The sequence below is a fragment of the Cyprinus carpio genome, chromosome A2 (assembly GCF_018340385.1).
Source record: "Cyprinus carpio isolate SPL01 chromosome A2, ASM1834038v1, whole genome shotgun sequence".
NCBI classification, from domain to species: domain Eukaryota; kingdom Metazoa; phylum Chordata; class Actinopteri; order Cypriniformes; family Cyprinidae; genus Cyprinus; species Cyprinus carpio.
The window spans coordinates 21,008,672-21,022,428 of NC_056573.1; the positions used below are offsets into that span (position 1 = coordinate 21,008,672).

General features: G+C 37.6%; 3 protein-coding genes across 6 annotated transcripts; 2 read left to right on the forward strand and 1 right to left on the reverse strand.

Annotated features, from left to right (window-relative positions):
- Positions 1 to 589: 589 nt before the first annotated feature.
- Positions 590 to 1,605, forward strand: LOC109051731 (corticoliberin-1-like). The gene is made up of 2 exons (XM_042778142.1): positions 590 to 657; positions 1,163 to 1,605. Exon 2 carries the CDS (start codon positions 1,183 to 1,185, stop codon positions 1,597 to 1,599), a length of 417 nt encoding a protein of 138 aa, XP_042634076.1. The 5' UTR covers positions 590 to 657; positions 1,163 to 1,182; the 3' UTR covers positions 1,600 to 1,605.
- On the reverse strand, positions 1,118 to 6,738 carry LOC109051730 (E3 ubiquitin-protein ligase TRIM63-like). Of its 4 annotated transcripts, none has more exons than XM_042778111.1 (10): positions 6,388 to 6,738; positions 5,459 to 5,631; positions 4,898 to 5,078; positions 4,698 to 4,793; positions 4,418 to 4,563; positions 4,182 to 4,320; positions 4,013 to 4,035; positions 3,791 to 3,915; positions 3,440 to 3,705; positions 1,118 to 2,105 (listed from the first exon to the last, which is right to left on the reverse strand). In XM_042778111.1, exons 1-10 carry the CDS (start codon positions 6,505 to 6,507, stop codon positions 2,025 to 2,027), a joined length of 1,350 nt encoding a protein of 449 aa, XP_042634045.1. In that variant the 5' UTR covers positions 6,508 to 6,738; the 3' UTR covers positions 1,118 to 2,024. The 4 variants fall into 4 exon arrangements, with proteins under 4 accessions (XP_042634045.1, XP_042634055.1, XP_042634064.1 ...); XM_042778121.1 differs by having other exon boundaries at positions 4,898 to 5,075; positions 6,388 to 6,734; XM_042778130.1 differs by having other exon boundaries at positions 4,182 to 4,269; positions 6,388 to 6,726.
- Positions 6,739 to 9,016: 2,278 nt separating this feature from the next.
- LOC109051744 lies at positions 9,017 to 12,541 on the forward strand. The gene is made up of 8 exons (XM_042778151.1): positions 9,017 to 9,163; positions 9,246 to 9,423; positions 9,574 to 9,650; positions 9,735 to 9,921; positions 10,644 to 10,892; positions 11,088 to 11,259; positions 11,338 to 11,486; positions 11,606 to 12,541. The coding sequence occupies exons 1-8, from the start codon at positions 9,080 to 9,082 to the stop codon at positions 11,779 to 11,781; spliced, it is 1,272 nt and encodes a 423-aa protein (XP_042634085.1). The 5' UTR covers positions 9,017 to 9,079; the 3' UTR covers positions 11,782 to 12,541.
- The last annotated feature ends 1,216 nt before the right edge of the window (positions 12,542 to 13,757 follow it).

Consider the following 13,757-nt stretch of genomic DNA (forward strand, 5'->3'; position numbering starts at 1 on the left):
TTAAGGCACAAACATGAATACATCATTTGTATAATGCAGGACGGTGACTCAGTTGGCCAACTGTCCCCTCACGCAGCGATATAGTCCCCGTTTCACGGCTGGGCATTCATGTTTGAGCTCATTCCCACGACAGGCAATTTGGAAAATGGATGAATGCATTTTGTCCATGTTGGTGATTATTTTAACAGGGTAAGATGTAAACAGCTGATCCCGCGTGGGAGGCCCTTTGACCCCGTACCCTGGACTGATTACTCGTGTCTCAGATCTTGCGCTCACCGGTACCACTGCCAACGATTTGAACAGGTGGAGATGCGCTGCTCTCCCTCGGCGCGTCAGTGCGTCATCAACAGAGTCTCTCAATTACCGGCGGTTGAATCAGATTCATTAACACGAATTAAGAAAGTCCCGGTTAATTCAGAGGAGACTGACTCTCGATTAAATCTACAGCGTGAACTAAACACACGACGGAATGCAAGAGCATTTTCATTTTGGATTTACTTGAACCGCAGCCAATTATTCCATGACTCATTCCGGTGATTCTGTCATCTCAGAAATAAGATGCTCTTCGCCTCATATAAATAAACCCCACCGATGCTCGAGATGCACCGACAACGGACTCTCACAAACAAGGTCATTTCCAGAGGACACCGACCTGAGGTAAGCATGAACTTAAATCAGGCCTTTTACAAGATGACATAAATGTAAACTGTAGCCATGCTAATGGGTTAATGTGCTGCGTAAGAAAGTGTTAGTTAATTCATTGAAATAATTGTTTGTAATAAAAGTAATGAAATCGAATCAAAAGTCTGAGACCACTTTTTTTCTTAAAGCCAGACATAAGTTCTGACATAAGTTTTAACGTGAAACTATACACTGAAAAAAAAAAATGCATTAAACATTCAAGCGTAACAGGGTGACTAGCCTATATAGCCACGTGTCATTAAAAATGCTCAAATGGAATAGAATATTTTCTGGTAAAAAAAAAAAAAAAAAGTGAAATATAAGCATTTTCTAGTAAGCATTTTCTAGGTACCCATATATGGGTTATATATAATTATACAAGAAAGTATTAAAAGTCATGCACACATTAAAGAATAAAGAGAAAGAAACGTTTTCGAGTCCTGGACACGTTTTTATTGCCTATAATTTCATGTTTATTCAGATAACCGGGAGTTTCCCTCAATGAAGCTGCACGTGCTACTCGCTGCTGTGTCTCTCGTTGTCTTCGTCTCGCTTTCTGGATCCGCCCCCGGACACACGAACATGCGGCTGCCGGTTCTGATGCGCTCAGGAGCGGAGTACTTCATCAGGCTGGACAACGCCGCTCACAGTTCGCGCGCGCCTGACCGGAGATCACCGACACGCACCGAGGCGCTTCAGCTGCAGCTCACGCAGCGGCGGTTAGGAGGTAATCTCGGTAGTGTCGGTAACGAGATCCTGAACAGCCTCGAGAAGCGGGAGCGCCGGTCTGAGGATCCGCCAATTTCGCTGGATCTGACTTTTCACCTGTTGCGCGAGGTGCTGCAGATGGCGCGAGCCGAACAACTGGCCCAGCGCGCGAGCAACAACCGCAAGATTATGAACGATTTAGGAAAATAATACACGACTTACACAAACATTATATGTATAACGTATTAAAATATGATTTTATGTTTATTTATAAAGAGACGTAAGACATGTATAAGGTTTACATGTGAATACTCTTTTGTTTAAAATATTTTTATTCTTGTAGGCCTTTTCCTTCATCTTTTAATTTATTCAGAAACAGGCATATCATCAGTATTAACATATACAAAAGACAAGATCTATACACATTAATAATCCTTTATTTCCCATTTTAGTCAGCTATCTTTATAGTTAGAAAATGTTATCAATGAATATTTATGCCTAACTTTTGTGTTTTTATCTTACACTGATATTAAATGCATATTTATGACTTAAGTGTCAAAGTAACAAAATATTAGTTATGAAGTACTTTTCTGGAACAAACTGTGATGTTGCAGGTTTACTAACTTAGTCTGACATTATTTTGGCATATTTAACCAGGAAAAAGAGAAAACGTGGTGTGGTCCATCCTCAGATGTCTGGCTGGGACCGGCAGTTACCTAAATATATGGAAAAGGAGGAGAAAGTGAGATGGAAAGAGACAGATGGCGATGGCTGGACAGAAATGGAAACAGTAAGACAGAGCAAAAGGGGTTTCATAGTGATTTGTGGTCATAACAGAATACAGCATCTATCTGTGGTCATAAGACATAGTTTTGAAATGACTGAAAGGTTAGAGATGGGGCAGGTCAGAGTTTAGGCATTTTGTGATTGTCACTCATAATTCAGGATTGTTCAGGGTTTGTCATCAGCTCTTTTGGGACAAAAACTTCAAGCCTTTTGACTAGCAGCTCAGATTCTGAAGCTACCAGCCTATTGCTCATGTTTAAATCCCATTTTATTGATGGGCAGCCTCAGTGTTTGTATTGTTCTTGTATTTCTGAGGACACTTTCAGTTATTACTCAGTTCTTTCTGGTTCCTGAATATATAAGTAAATTAATTTACCAAAGCATTTATGAGAATGATATTGTGACATTCCTGAAAACTCACACACATATTTATATAATTATTCATACTTACACATATTGTGGCCATTAATGTAGGCAAAAGACATGAATCAGTGTTCAACATTTTAATTAGAATATAATTTGTAGAAAAGATTGTTGCACTCTTTCCAGATAGGCAATTGTATTTTTTTTATCTTAATTTCTCTTTAGTTTAAAGAGACTGGGTCACATTATAAATAAATAAAGAACCATATAAACTATGTAAATATTGGACATTTAAAAAAAAGAAAAATCTTTCAGTATGTGTCAGAAATTTTATGAATGTCCTACATCTGTCATGGCTAACATTTTAGATTTTCAACATGTTGAATTCTATAAGAAAACTCATGCAGTAAAAAATTATAATTTTGCAATGTAATTCACTGAATTTGTCAACATATGTTCTTGACTAATTTTAAATACCATTACATAAATCAAAGGAAAAATAAACTACAAAAGTGTCCATATTTTGGTGTCAGGGGTCTTGTACTGTCCGATATTTAGGAAAAAGAGTGATCATGAAGGTCCACAACTAACTCACTAGGATGTGTTAAGATCATCCAAAAATGTTGGAATGAGATCATACTAATTAGCAACCAACACCAATTCGACAAAACATCAAATATTTACAAATTGCCATGAGATTGTGTTAGTTTAAATGCAAATGTAACCTTATCCCAATACAGCAACCACTGTTTGTGATCCCTATATGTCTTTAGATGTTTTTCTGAGATTTTCACTAACCGAAGTTAAAAATATTTACTGACCAATCCTAAAAACTGTATTAAATAATTGCAATTCCAAGGCAGCACAAATATGGATAAGAGTAAGGGAGACAGAATCTTACCTGAGCAAGTGCATCTGTGGAAGAGTTGTGACTTGTGTCTGGAGTGGGCGTAAATAAGGGCGTGTTCTCTGCTGGGTTGATGTTCACCGATTGGCTTGGTTTTGATGACATCTGGGAGGAGTCAGCTGCCGTTGGTGGAGATGTTGGTACAGGGGTTTGTCTCTGCTGGGCCGGGGCGGGCGTAGCCACTAAAGATGGCTGAGTCTCTGGACTTACAGTACCTGCTGATTCTTCCTCATCATCATCCTCTTCATTTTCATCACCATCTACAGTAACAGAGAGAAAGATCTTATATAAAGGAACAGATTTAAAAAAAAAAAACAATTAGGGTTAGGATTAGAGTTAATTTACCCTTAGTAAAGTCTATGCTGAGTATTGCTCTTCGTTCAGGGCTGAAGTTTGCAGTGAAATGATCCATATTTTCATATCCACGTTCCACCTTTTCTAAATGAGACACATTCCTGCCTTCTGCTATTCTGAGATGAAGAAGACAGAATGGATAAGATGGTATAAATGAGAAGTGTCTACAATTTAAAAATGTTATAATCAGTAAAATGATTATTTGAATCTTACTTTTGTAGTAGAGGCTTTGTATTCTGTTAGAGAGACATGAAGATTAAAAACTTAATAATCTATTGCTTAGGAAAAACATGCTTTCTTTTCTAATACACAACATATTATTTACTTGAAGTGTTTTTGTTAAAGAAAAGCATGCAAGTCTACAATAAAGAACTTGGCAGACCTGCAAGAAGATGGCCATCTCAGATTCCTCCATTGTCTGAATTCCTGTCTCCACTAATTTGGCTGTGTTATCCAGGTGCTCTCTGTAACTACACAGGTGATTGCTGTGATTGGCAGTGTGTAAAGATTGCATAAACATACTAAATAAAAAAAAAAACATGCTGTTAAGGATATTAAAAAACTTTGAGTGAAGCAGATAAATGTGTAGTGTGCATTTATGTGTGTGTGTGCATGTACTTGCACTGTAGGCCACCAATGTAGTCAAGTTTCTCCTGCTGTTCTGCGGTGACCTTCAGTGTGAGTTCTCCTCTGCGCTCTTCCAGGAGAGCATACAGACGATCAAACCACTCACATACACGAGACTTCTGCCTACGACCGTTCTCCTACACACAAACACACATGCACTGACATCATTGCAAGGACCATAATGTAAGAAATAACTCAAATTTGACGACATGGTCAAAAAAAGCCACAAACAAAACAGTCATTGCTGTTGATAACACACACACACACTGACCTCCACTGCTCTGCAGCTTTCCTCTAGCTGACTGATGATGCCCTGAATTCTGTCATTGTTACCAACCAACACAGCAACACCATCAGACAACTCGGCCTGCACACACAATCACATAAATATAACCTGATCAATCATCATGAAGATTAAATACAGAGGTGCAGGTAGAGGAAAGCAGAAAGACAGATTTAAAGCAGTCTCACTTTCTGGGTCTCATAGACAGATTTGAGTGGAGCAACCTCACAGGACTGATGACTCCCAAAGACTTTACATAGCGAACAAGTTGGAATAGAACAGGTCACACAGTATATATTAATCCTCTCATCCGGATGCTCCTCACACATCAACACATCGTTCTTCAGTTCTGGCTCAGGCTTACTGCTGCTGACAGAGAATCAAAGATTTTACTTAAATTGCCTTTATTTACACCTACTACTGTTTAAAATGTTGTATATAAGTGTATAGTGTATAAAATATGAATCTTCAACAAAAACAGAAGTGAAAGAAAGTAACTGTTGTTGTTCATGTTGATGTGTTTACAAACATGTGTGTGTGTGTTGTTGGGGCAACTGATAAACACAAAGTGTGTCTGAAATAGCTCCTGTCACATTGGCCTACTTATAAATATAGCCCAACACACACACACACACAAACTGACAACGTGCTTGAATAGAATAGAATGGAATAGAATAGAATAGAATGATTATACAGCATAAATGATTAGAGAAGAGGATATGAAGCTGGTTTAGTTATAGTAAAAGTACCCGCTGGATTCCTGTTTGTACATATCTATGATGTTCTCCACCAGCAGGTTCCTTTGCAGGCCATACACCCCATGCCTATCCAGAACCACTTCATGCCTACAGGATGGGCAGCGGAACCGGCCACCAGAGCCCAATGTAGAACTTCCTCGTGTGGACAGGTAGGGGTTTGAGGCCTGAAATACATACAAATACATTTACATTTTCCTTACAAGGGGATGGAATACACAGTCTCATGCATTATATACAAATAAAACAATACACTGACAGAAGAAATATTACTTTATCAATAATGTTACAATTATTATAAAGTAATGAGCATAAAATAAATAAATTAAAATAATTTGTAATTTTTTTTTTTTTTTTGTAATTCAATAACTATTACAGTTGTGCACTTATTACTTATTAAAGCATTTTTTCTTGCTTAGTAACAAATCCATACACAAAGAACCTGATGTTATATTTGTAATCTCTTTCCCAGTCCGGATATTTTTATGACTGTTCGATTCTTTAAACTTCAAATTTACCCCTCCAATCTTATTTGTAGCTAGACATTTGATATTAAGTCTGGTATCAGTGGAAGAATGAAATCCATCTATAACTTAACTAACTTTTCCAACTGTACACAAATATGTAGGCTATTATAAATAATAAGTTGTCATCATTATACAGCAGTACAGCTGCTGATTTTAAAAGCACCACTAGAAAATCAAGCTTAAACTGGTACTTTTGGAACATGTCAGAAAGCATTAGGTAGTCTAAACTGGTTACTAGCTGTTCTAAGCCATTCCAAGCACAAAACAATCTTGAACCAGTAACATACCAAATGTTCATACCAGATTCTCGAGATATTTTTTTTTTTAAATATGGTGCTATGAAATACCATGCTCTAAAAATAGCTGTTAACTTTAAGTTTTGTATACTGGCGGTACCTGAAAGATGTCATTGGCACATTTGCGACAGAGGTTGTGCTGGCACGGTAAGATCACCACCGGCTTGGTAAAGATCTCAAGGCAAATAGGGCATATCAACTGCCTCTCCAAACTCTCCATGGTCTTGGGCACCAATAATCCAAACCCACGCTCATCACGCAGAGCGCACTCTGCTGTGTGTTGGTCTGTCTGTTTTTATTTTCTTACAAAAGAAATGCAGTTGTGATACTGTCTAACCATGTGGGAAGCGTACAAAACGCTTCGTCACCTTCCTCGACTTCTGGTCTGTTTTTAGAAAGGGTACGTCAAGGATTAAGTGACCATATATGAGAACTACACCGCGCGAGACCGGACAGCTGTCTGCCCCCCACCACAAGCTCGCAAACCTCCCCTGGAGAACACCACCGCCAGTCATTCAGACAGTCATCTTTTCTCAAACAAGTTTAATGAGATGCTTTTCTTGTTAAAATTGGACTTATTTAAGTGTAAATGAGATGCTCTTCTATTTTTGTTTTGTTTCTTAAAATAAGTTTCATGTAAAAGCTTTTGTTTAAATGACCGACAATTGGTTTTCTAGACAAATATTCATTTAGTAAACTTACATTGTTATTTATTTATGTATTTGTCAATCATCTTTTAAAGGGTAGCCTAACTAAACCCTAAACCAACTTTTTTTTAGTTAATGATCTGTAAGAATGGGGCTTTATTAGTGCTGATTCATTAGTCATTGATTCGAGTAACTTTTTTGACATTTGAGTATAAAGTGTTTTAATTCTGCAATATATGGTGTAAAAACGTCTGAGTGCTGCCCTCTTTAGGTTGCACGGAGGCTACTGCAGTTGATTTTTCCTATTGGATGTTTGCGGTGGTACGTGACGTAAGCGGCGCCCTTGTCCGTCAAATCACTGTAGCGAGTCAGGATGGAGTATTTCAGCATCTATTTGCATAGCATTTATATAGTTATTTAGATTATTTCGTGTAGCCTATGTAGTTAATTTGCATAGTTGTTAGTGTAACGTTAGTATTGTTAGAAGCATAGTTAGTTAGTCGCATAGTATTGCATCAGTTAGGATAGCTTCAAGTTAGCGTAGCTTTATCTGTATTTAGTACAGTGGTCAGGATGGTACGTAGGTGTAGTGTTGCTGGTTGCAACAGCACTGCTGGACTGCATAGTTTTCCAGCAGACTTGAAAATTAGGCGCCAGTGGTTGCATGCACTTGGTCTGGAAGACCGCGAGTTCCCGCCTAGAGCTGGAGTGTGCAAACTGCATTTTACGCGGGATTGCTTCTCCAACGCAATGGAGGTGGAAATGGGCTTCTCCACACAGCTCGCGCTGAAAAGAGACGCAGTGCCTTACGCTGCTCCTCCTGCAAGGACTCCACCACCGCAGCGGCGTCTTGCGGTGAGTGATCATATATATATATATATATATATGTATGTATATATATGTATATATATATATGTATATGTATATATATGTATATATATATATGTATATATATATGTATATGTATATGTATATATATGTATATGTATATGTATATATATGTATATGTATATATATATATATATATATATATATTTTAATATTTACACAATTTATGATTTGTCTAAAGTTAAGCCTCTGGGGTCGACAAACGGTGCGCATTTTGCTGGATTTTTTTCACATAGCGGCAAAATATGAATATCCCTACAGAGAGCGCGCGCTATTGACATCAACTACATGAATAAAACTCATCAGATTCATGTAATTTACGTCGTCTTGCGACCGTGTGATGAATAATAATAATGTAATCCTAATAATTCTGGAGAAAATTATCTCAGAAGTTTGTGAGTTAATTAACTAATAGTATTTAGAAACAATTTAAAATCTCTAAAATGACTGAATATAAGACTGTAATTGTAAACCATAACACTTTTTTTTTTTTTTTTTTTAGCCTACTATGACCAGAGAAATTGGGTGCCAGACTGAACCAGTCAGCTCCATGTATGCAGGAGTGCAGGTTAACATGAAGCCCATGAGGAGAAGCAAAGGTGTTTTTCAAAATACTGTGGAGCTTTTGAATGTTTCATCATATACTCAAGATTATATAATTTTGTTTTGTACTTTCGCTGTTTATTGATAACAAATCTATTATTATTTTGTGCAGCCACCCAGTCCAGAGTGGCTAACGGCACGTGTGACACAGGCACACCAATGGAGCCTTTCACAGAGTGTCCCGGGGCAACATCTACACCAGTAAAGAGGAAAAGATGTGAGGTGTCCACTGATGACTCCAGCTACCATCAAGACGGAAGTGAGAGCTCCATGAACTGTACAAGGTTATGCCTTCAGTCCCAGTTAGGCTATATTTGAATGTTCTAATTTAGCTATTACTTGTTTTTAAATACTTTTGATTGATTGTCATTGTTATTTCTGATACATACACATTACATAACCATAATATGATTATTTATGCTTTTATTTAAATTTGTTTTAACTTTTTCTTTTACAGAGTCTCCAATGAAGTATTACACCACAAAGTGACTAAGTATATTGTTTATGAAGATAAACTGCTGGAGCTTTTTAGAAGATGCCCTGTCTGCACCCGGAGTGTGGTTGTTTCACACAAAACAATCATTGGGGACACTTCTCCGTGTCAAACAGCACTGTGCTTACTGTGAGTACTCCAGTGATTGGTCGAGCCAGCCAATGGTAAACAATATACCAGCGGGAAACCTACAGCTCTGTGCAGCTGTTCTGTTCACTGGCTCATCGTTTTGTCAGATATCGAAGGTGAGAGATAATAACATAGCGCTGTCATATTTTCACGTCACCCCTCAGGTTATTATATGAAGATGTATTTTATTTCTTTTAGTTCTTGGATGCCTTCAAAATCCAGGGGATCTCTGAGTCGTGCTTCAACAAACATCAGGCCAAGCTCCTTATCCCAACCATAAACTGGCAGTGGAAGATTGACCAGGATGACGCTATTGAAAATGCCATTGCTAATGGGGCTGTGACTCTTGGTGGGGACATGAGAGCTGATTCACCTGGTAATAAATAACTCAATAATTATATATATATATATATATATATATATATATATATATATATATATATATATATATATATATATATATATATATATATATATATATAATATGAAACTGCTGTCAGGCTTTGTGCAAATAACACAATTGTAGGACATTCAGCAAAATATGGCAGCTACACCATGATGGATCTCAAAGCCAATAGGGTCATAGACATCCAACTAGTCCAGGTAAACAACTACACAATAAAAACATTTTGTTATGTGAATTACTATATACTGTGCATTGATCTAAGTATTTGTTTGTGTTTGCAGAGCAATGAAGTTGGAAACCACCAACAAATGGAGATGGAGGGATTTGAAAGAAGCCTGTCTCTTCTTGAGGAAAGAGGTGTTGTGGTCCAGTCTTTGGTGACTGACCGTCACACAGGGGTACAGAAGTTTATGAGGGAGCAAAAAAAGGACATTAGTCACTTTTTCGACCTTTGGCATATGGGAAAAGGTTAGCATTTTGAATAGAACGAAAACAGAACCAGTATTTCTAACAGAAAATTTCAGTTAAAGTGCTAGACAGTTATACGGGAAGATTGCACAAAGTGAACTTTTTAAGATGCCCCAAAAGGGTTAATATATCACAAACTTATTTTTATCATATAGCCTATACTGAATTAGGGCTGCACAATATTGAAAAAAAAATTGATATGCGATAAAATATACTCATTAAATAATGCGATACGATAATGCTTAAAGTGTGTAAAATAAACTTAAATTATATAAGCTACATGTGTTTCACATTCTTTTTGTGACAAGAAAACATCCCTATAACTTCTGAAAGTGAACAACAGTGTTTTACTGAAACATAAGAGGTGTTATTTTAACATCAGTGTAAACCACAGGGTTTAGGGGTTCAGCTGATCATACATTAGGTTTATTTAACAACAGAAACTGAATAATCAAATGTAAAAATAAAACACTGCATAGTCTTCACTGTAAAATATATTCTGATTTATATTAAAGCTACAAACGTTACTCAGCTAAGAGGTGTGAGTGATTTTCTCTTTGTCTTTTATTCATGACCCCACTAATTGCAACCCATTCCGATATGCATTTCACGGAATATACATGTGCATTATTTCAATATACTGTGCAGCCCTATACTGAATAGTATTTCACCACCTTGTGTACCTGATTACAGTAATTGTTTTTATTATTCTTTGTGTTCAGGGCTTGGTAAAAAAATGGATGTCCTTAGTAAAGGTAAGGGGCTGCAGGACGTGGGGCTGTGGAGAAAGAGTGTGGTCAATCACCTGTATTGGTCTGCAACCACATCAACAACTGGAGAGGAGATAGTGGCCAAGTGGAGCTCTGTAGCAAACCACATTCAGAACATCCACAGCCACGAAAACACCCTGTTTCCTTCTTGTCTCCACGAGCCTTTGGTTGGTGATCAGACAAGACACTGGCTCAAACCAAGTAAGTACAGATAAGCTGTAATGCTAATGTATTTTATTTTGTAGTCATATCACTCTCTAGATTTATACAAGTCAAACTTAATCCAAATTATAAACAGTATTGAGAAATGTATTGTGTTAAAGTGATAGAATTAAAAGCATTCTGGCCACACTGTCATCAACTGTTGTATTAACAACTTTTAAATCTTTTGTTTAGGCACAGCAGCATGTGAAAAATTCACAGCAATTTTGTTGTCACCACGTCTTCTTAAAGACCTGCACAAAATTAGTCCAGAATACCATACATCTGGAATCGAGTGTTTCCACAGCCTCATTCTGAAGTTCTCACCCAAAAATACGGTGTTCTCCTTCAAAGAAATGTTGTGCAGGTAAACAAGATAATGGATTACACATTTAGTGCTGCTTGCTAAAAACACTACAATGTTGTAACCTTGTTTTCCTTTCAGGCTACAGCTTGCTGCGATGCATTACAATGAAAATGCAGGCAGATCACAGGCATCCACTGCAGATGGTGATCTGCGATACTCAATCGTTTTCCCCAAATTTAAGCATGGCGAATTCATGGTGAGAGCTCTGAAGAGTAATCCAACCACAGGTAACTTATACTTGTCTGAGTTATCTCCGAAAAATTATATTATATATATATATATATATATATATATATATATATATATATATATATATATATATATTATAATAATTCTCTTTTTGAAGGCTACATTGACAAATTAATGGAGCTGCTGTTCCACCACGTGGTGGAAGAACCTCAACCATACCTGGACTTCTCTGGACAAATGGCTGTACCAGAAAAACTGTGTGCTCAGTTTATTCGGCCCGACAAGGAGGAGGCAGTGAGCAGACATGGGTCAAGGATCTTTAAAATCACGTGAGGTCTGTGAGATCCATCTCTAATCGTGAACTGAGTATCAGATCGGTGCATCCCTACTTTATGGAATCAGCCTGTTTAACACTGGCTCTTACTTTTCAACACTGTAGTTACCAATAAGTTCAGAAAGCTTCCATCAAACACAAGGTAAAGAACTGCTTAAAGCTTGGTATGGATGTTATACCCACTCTGCCAGCTTGGACATGTCTGTCATCTACAATATTGAACAAAATGGGTTTTTTTTTTTTTTTGGTCCGTGTGTTAGTGCTACTGATTCAAATTTAGAGGGCAGAAATAGGTTGGTACATATTCATTTTGAGTTTTGTAGCTGATTTTTTGATTATTATTATTATTATTATTATTGTGTACTGTTACTCAAGTTAAAAATGCTTCTTTATAATTCATTTTAATTTAATTTTAATATAATACAAATATATTCAAAAATGCAGTGGGGGAAGGAAACCTCTGTATGGTCCTTCTTCAGGAAACTCTTCCCTGATCCGTGTCACAGTGCATGAAGTTATGACCACCTGAATGTGTTGGCCAAGTTACCCCAACACCACCTTACGACATTGCGATATGCAAGGTGTCTATAAACGCTGAAAGAGAGGTGATGCACATGTATGTTGAAGTGGAGGGTCAAAAAATGTTTTATTTATTTTTAAATGCATTTAATTTTTTCCTATTTATTTATATAAACAGTGGCAGTAGTTTGGTGTGAGAGCATCTGCATGTACAGTGAGGCCAAGACTTTTGGACAATGGCCTGGTGTTAAGAAGGGCAGCAAAGAAGCCACTTCTCTCCAAGAAAAACCTCAAGGACAGACTGAAATTCTCCAGGAAGTACAAGGATTGGACAGCAGAAGACTGGTGCCAAGTTATTTTCCTCTGATGAAGCTCCCTTCTGACTGTTTGGGACATCTGGAAAATCGATTGTTCGGAGAAGAAAAGGTGAACGCTAACATGAGTCTTGTGACAAGCCGACAGTGAAGCATCCTGAGACCATTCACGTGTGGGGTTGCTTTTCAACCAAGGGAGTGAGCTCTCTCATAATTCTGACCAAAAACACTGGCATATATAATGGTATCAAAACGTCCTGGAAAAGTGGCTTCTTCTAACTATCCATGAGCAATTTGGTGATCCTTGCATTTTGCAGCATGATGGAGCACCATGTCACAAAGCAAGAGTGATAAAGAAATGGCTCGAAGATCATTACATTAAAATTTTAGATCCGTGGCCAATCCCATAGAGAAGCTGTGGTCAGTCCTCAAAAGGCAAGTGGACAAGCAGAAGCCCACAAATTGTGATCAACTCTGAGAGCTAATAAGGCAAGAATGGATCGCCATCAGTCAGGATTTGGCCCAGAAGCTAATATCCAGCATGCCAGAGCGAATTGCAGAGGTTATGAAGAACAAGGGTCAAAGCTGTAAATTTTTGCAAATAAAAGCCTTTAAAACGTATGATATGCTTATCATTGTTTTTCAGTATACCATAGAAACATGTGGGAAAATAACCTACAAATAATGAAGCAGCAAACTTTGCAAAACAAAACTTTGTCACTGCCAAAACTTTTGGCCATGACTGTACACTGACATGAAAAAGTGTTAGAGCGCCATCTAGACGTTCAGCATTGCTTTATATTTTTCACAGTTGCTGATCTTGTGGACCTTTTTATTGTGAACAGTTTCCAGATAATACAGGTGTGTCACACGTACGAACACACACACGTCTCTCTTAACACAAAACCAAAAAACCATGGAGTGTAACAGTTCAATGTCTCTTTTTATTTGTATCTACACAACTGTAAAATGACAGAATCCAGTGTTTCTTTGGCTCAGGATGAGTTCAGCTGTTCAATCTGTCTAATTCTACTGAGGAATCCAGTGGCTCTTACCTGTGGACACAGTTACTGTATGAGCTGTATTACAGACTGCTGGGATCAGGATGATCAGAAGGGAGTCTACAGCTGCCCTCAGTGCAG

Excerpts from the sequence above, each read along its gene's own strand:
- LOC109051731 (XM_042778142.1), top strand. The coding sequence starts at position 1,183 with ATGAAGCTGCACGTGCTACTCGCTGCTGTGTCTCTCGTTGTCTTCGTC.
- LOC109051730 (XM_042778111.1), bottom strand. The coding sequence starts at position 6,507 with ATGGAGAGTTTGGAGAGGCAGTTGATATGCCCTATTTGCCTTGAGATC. Across the intron at positions 4,564-4,697 it reads AAAGCTGCAGAGCAGTGGAG|GAGAACGGTCGTAGGCAGAA; the intron begins GTCAGTGTGTGT and ends GTTTGTGTGTAG. Across the intron at positions 4,036-4,181 it reads AGATGGCCATCTTCTTGCAG|AATACAAAGCCTCTACTACA; the intron begins GTCTGCCAAGTT and ends TCTCTCTAACAG.
- LOC109051744 (XM_042778151.1), top strand. The coding sequence starts at position 9,080 with ATGGTAAACAATATACCAGCGGGAAACCTACAGCTCTGTGCAGCTGTT. Across the intron at positions 9,424-9,573 it reads CATGAGAGCTGATTCACCTG|GACATTCAGCAAAATATGGC; the intron begins GTAATAAATAAC and ends ACACAATTGTAG. Across the intron at positions 11,260-11,337 it reads TTCAAAGAAATGTTGTGCAG|GCTACAGCTTGCTGCGATGC; the intron begins GTAAACAAGATA and ends TTTTCCTTTCAG.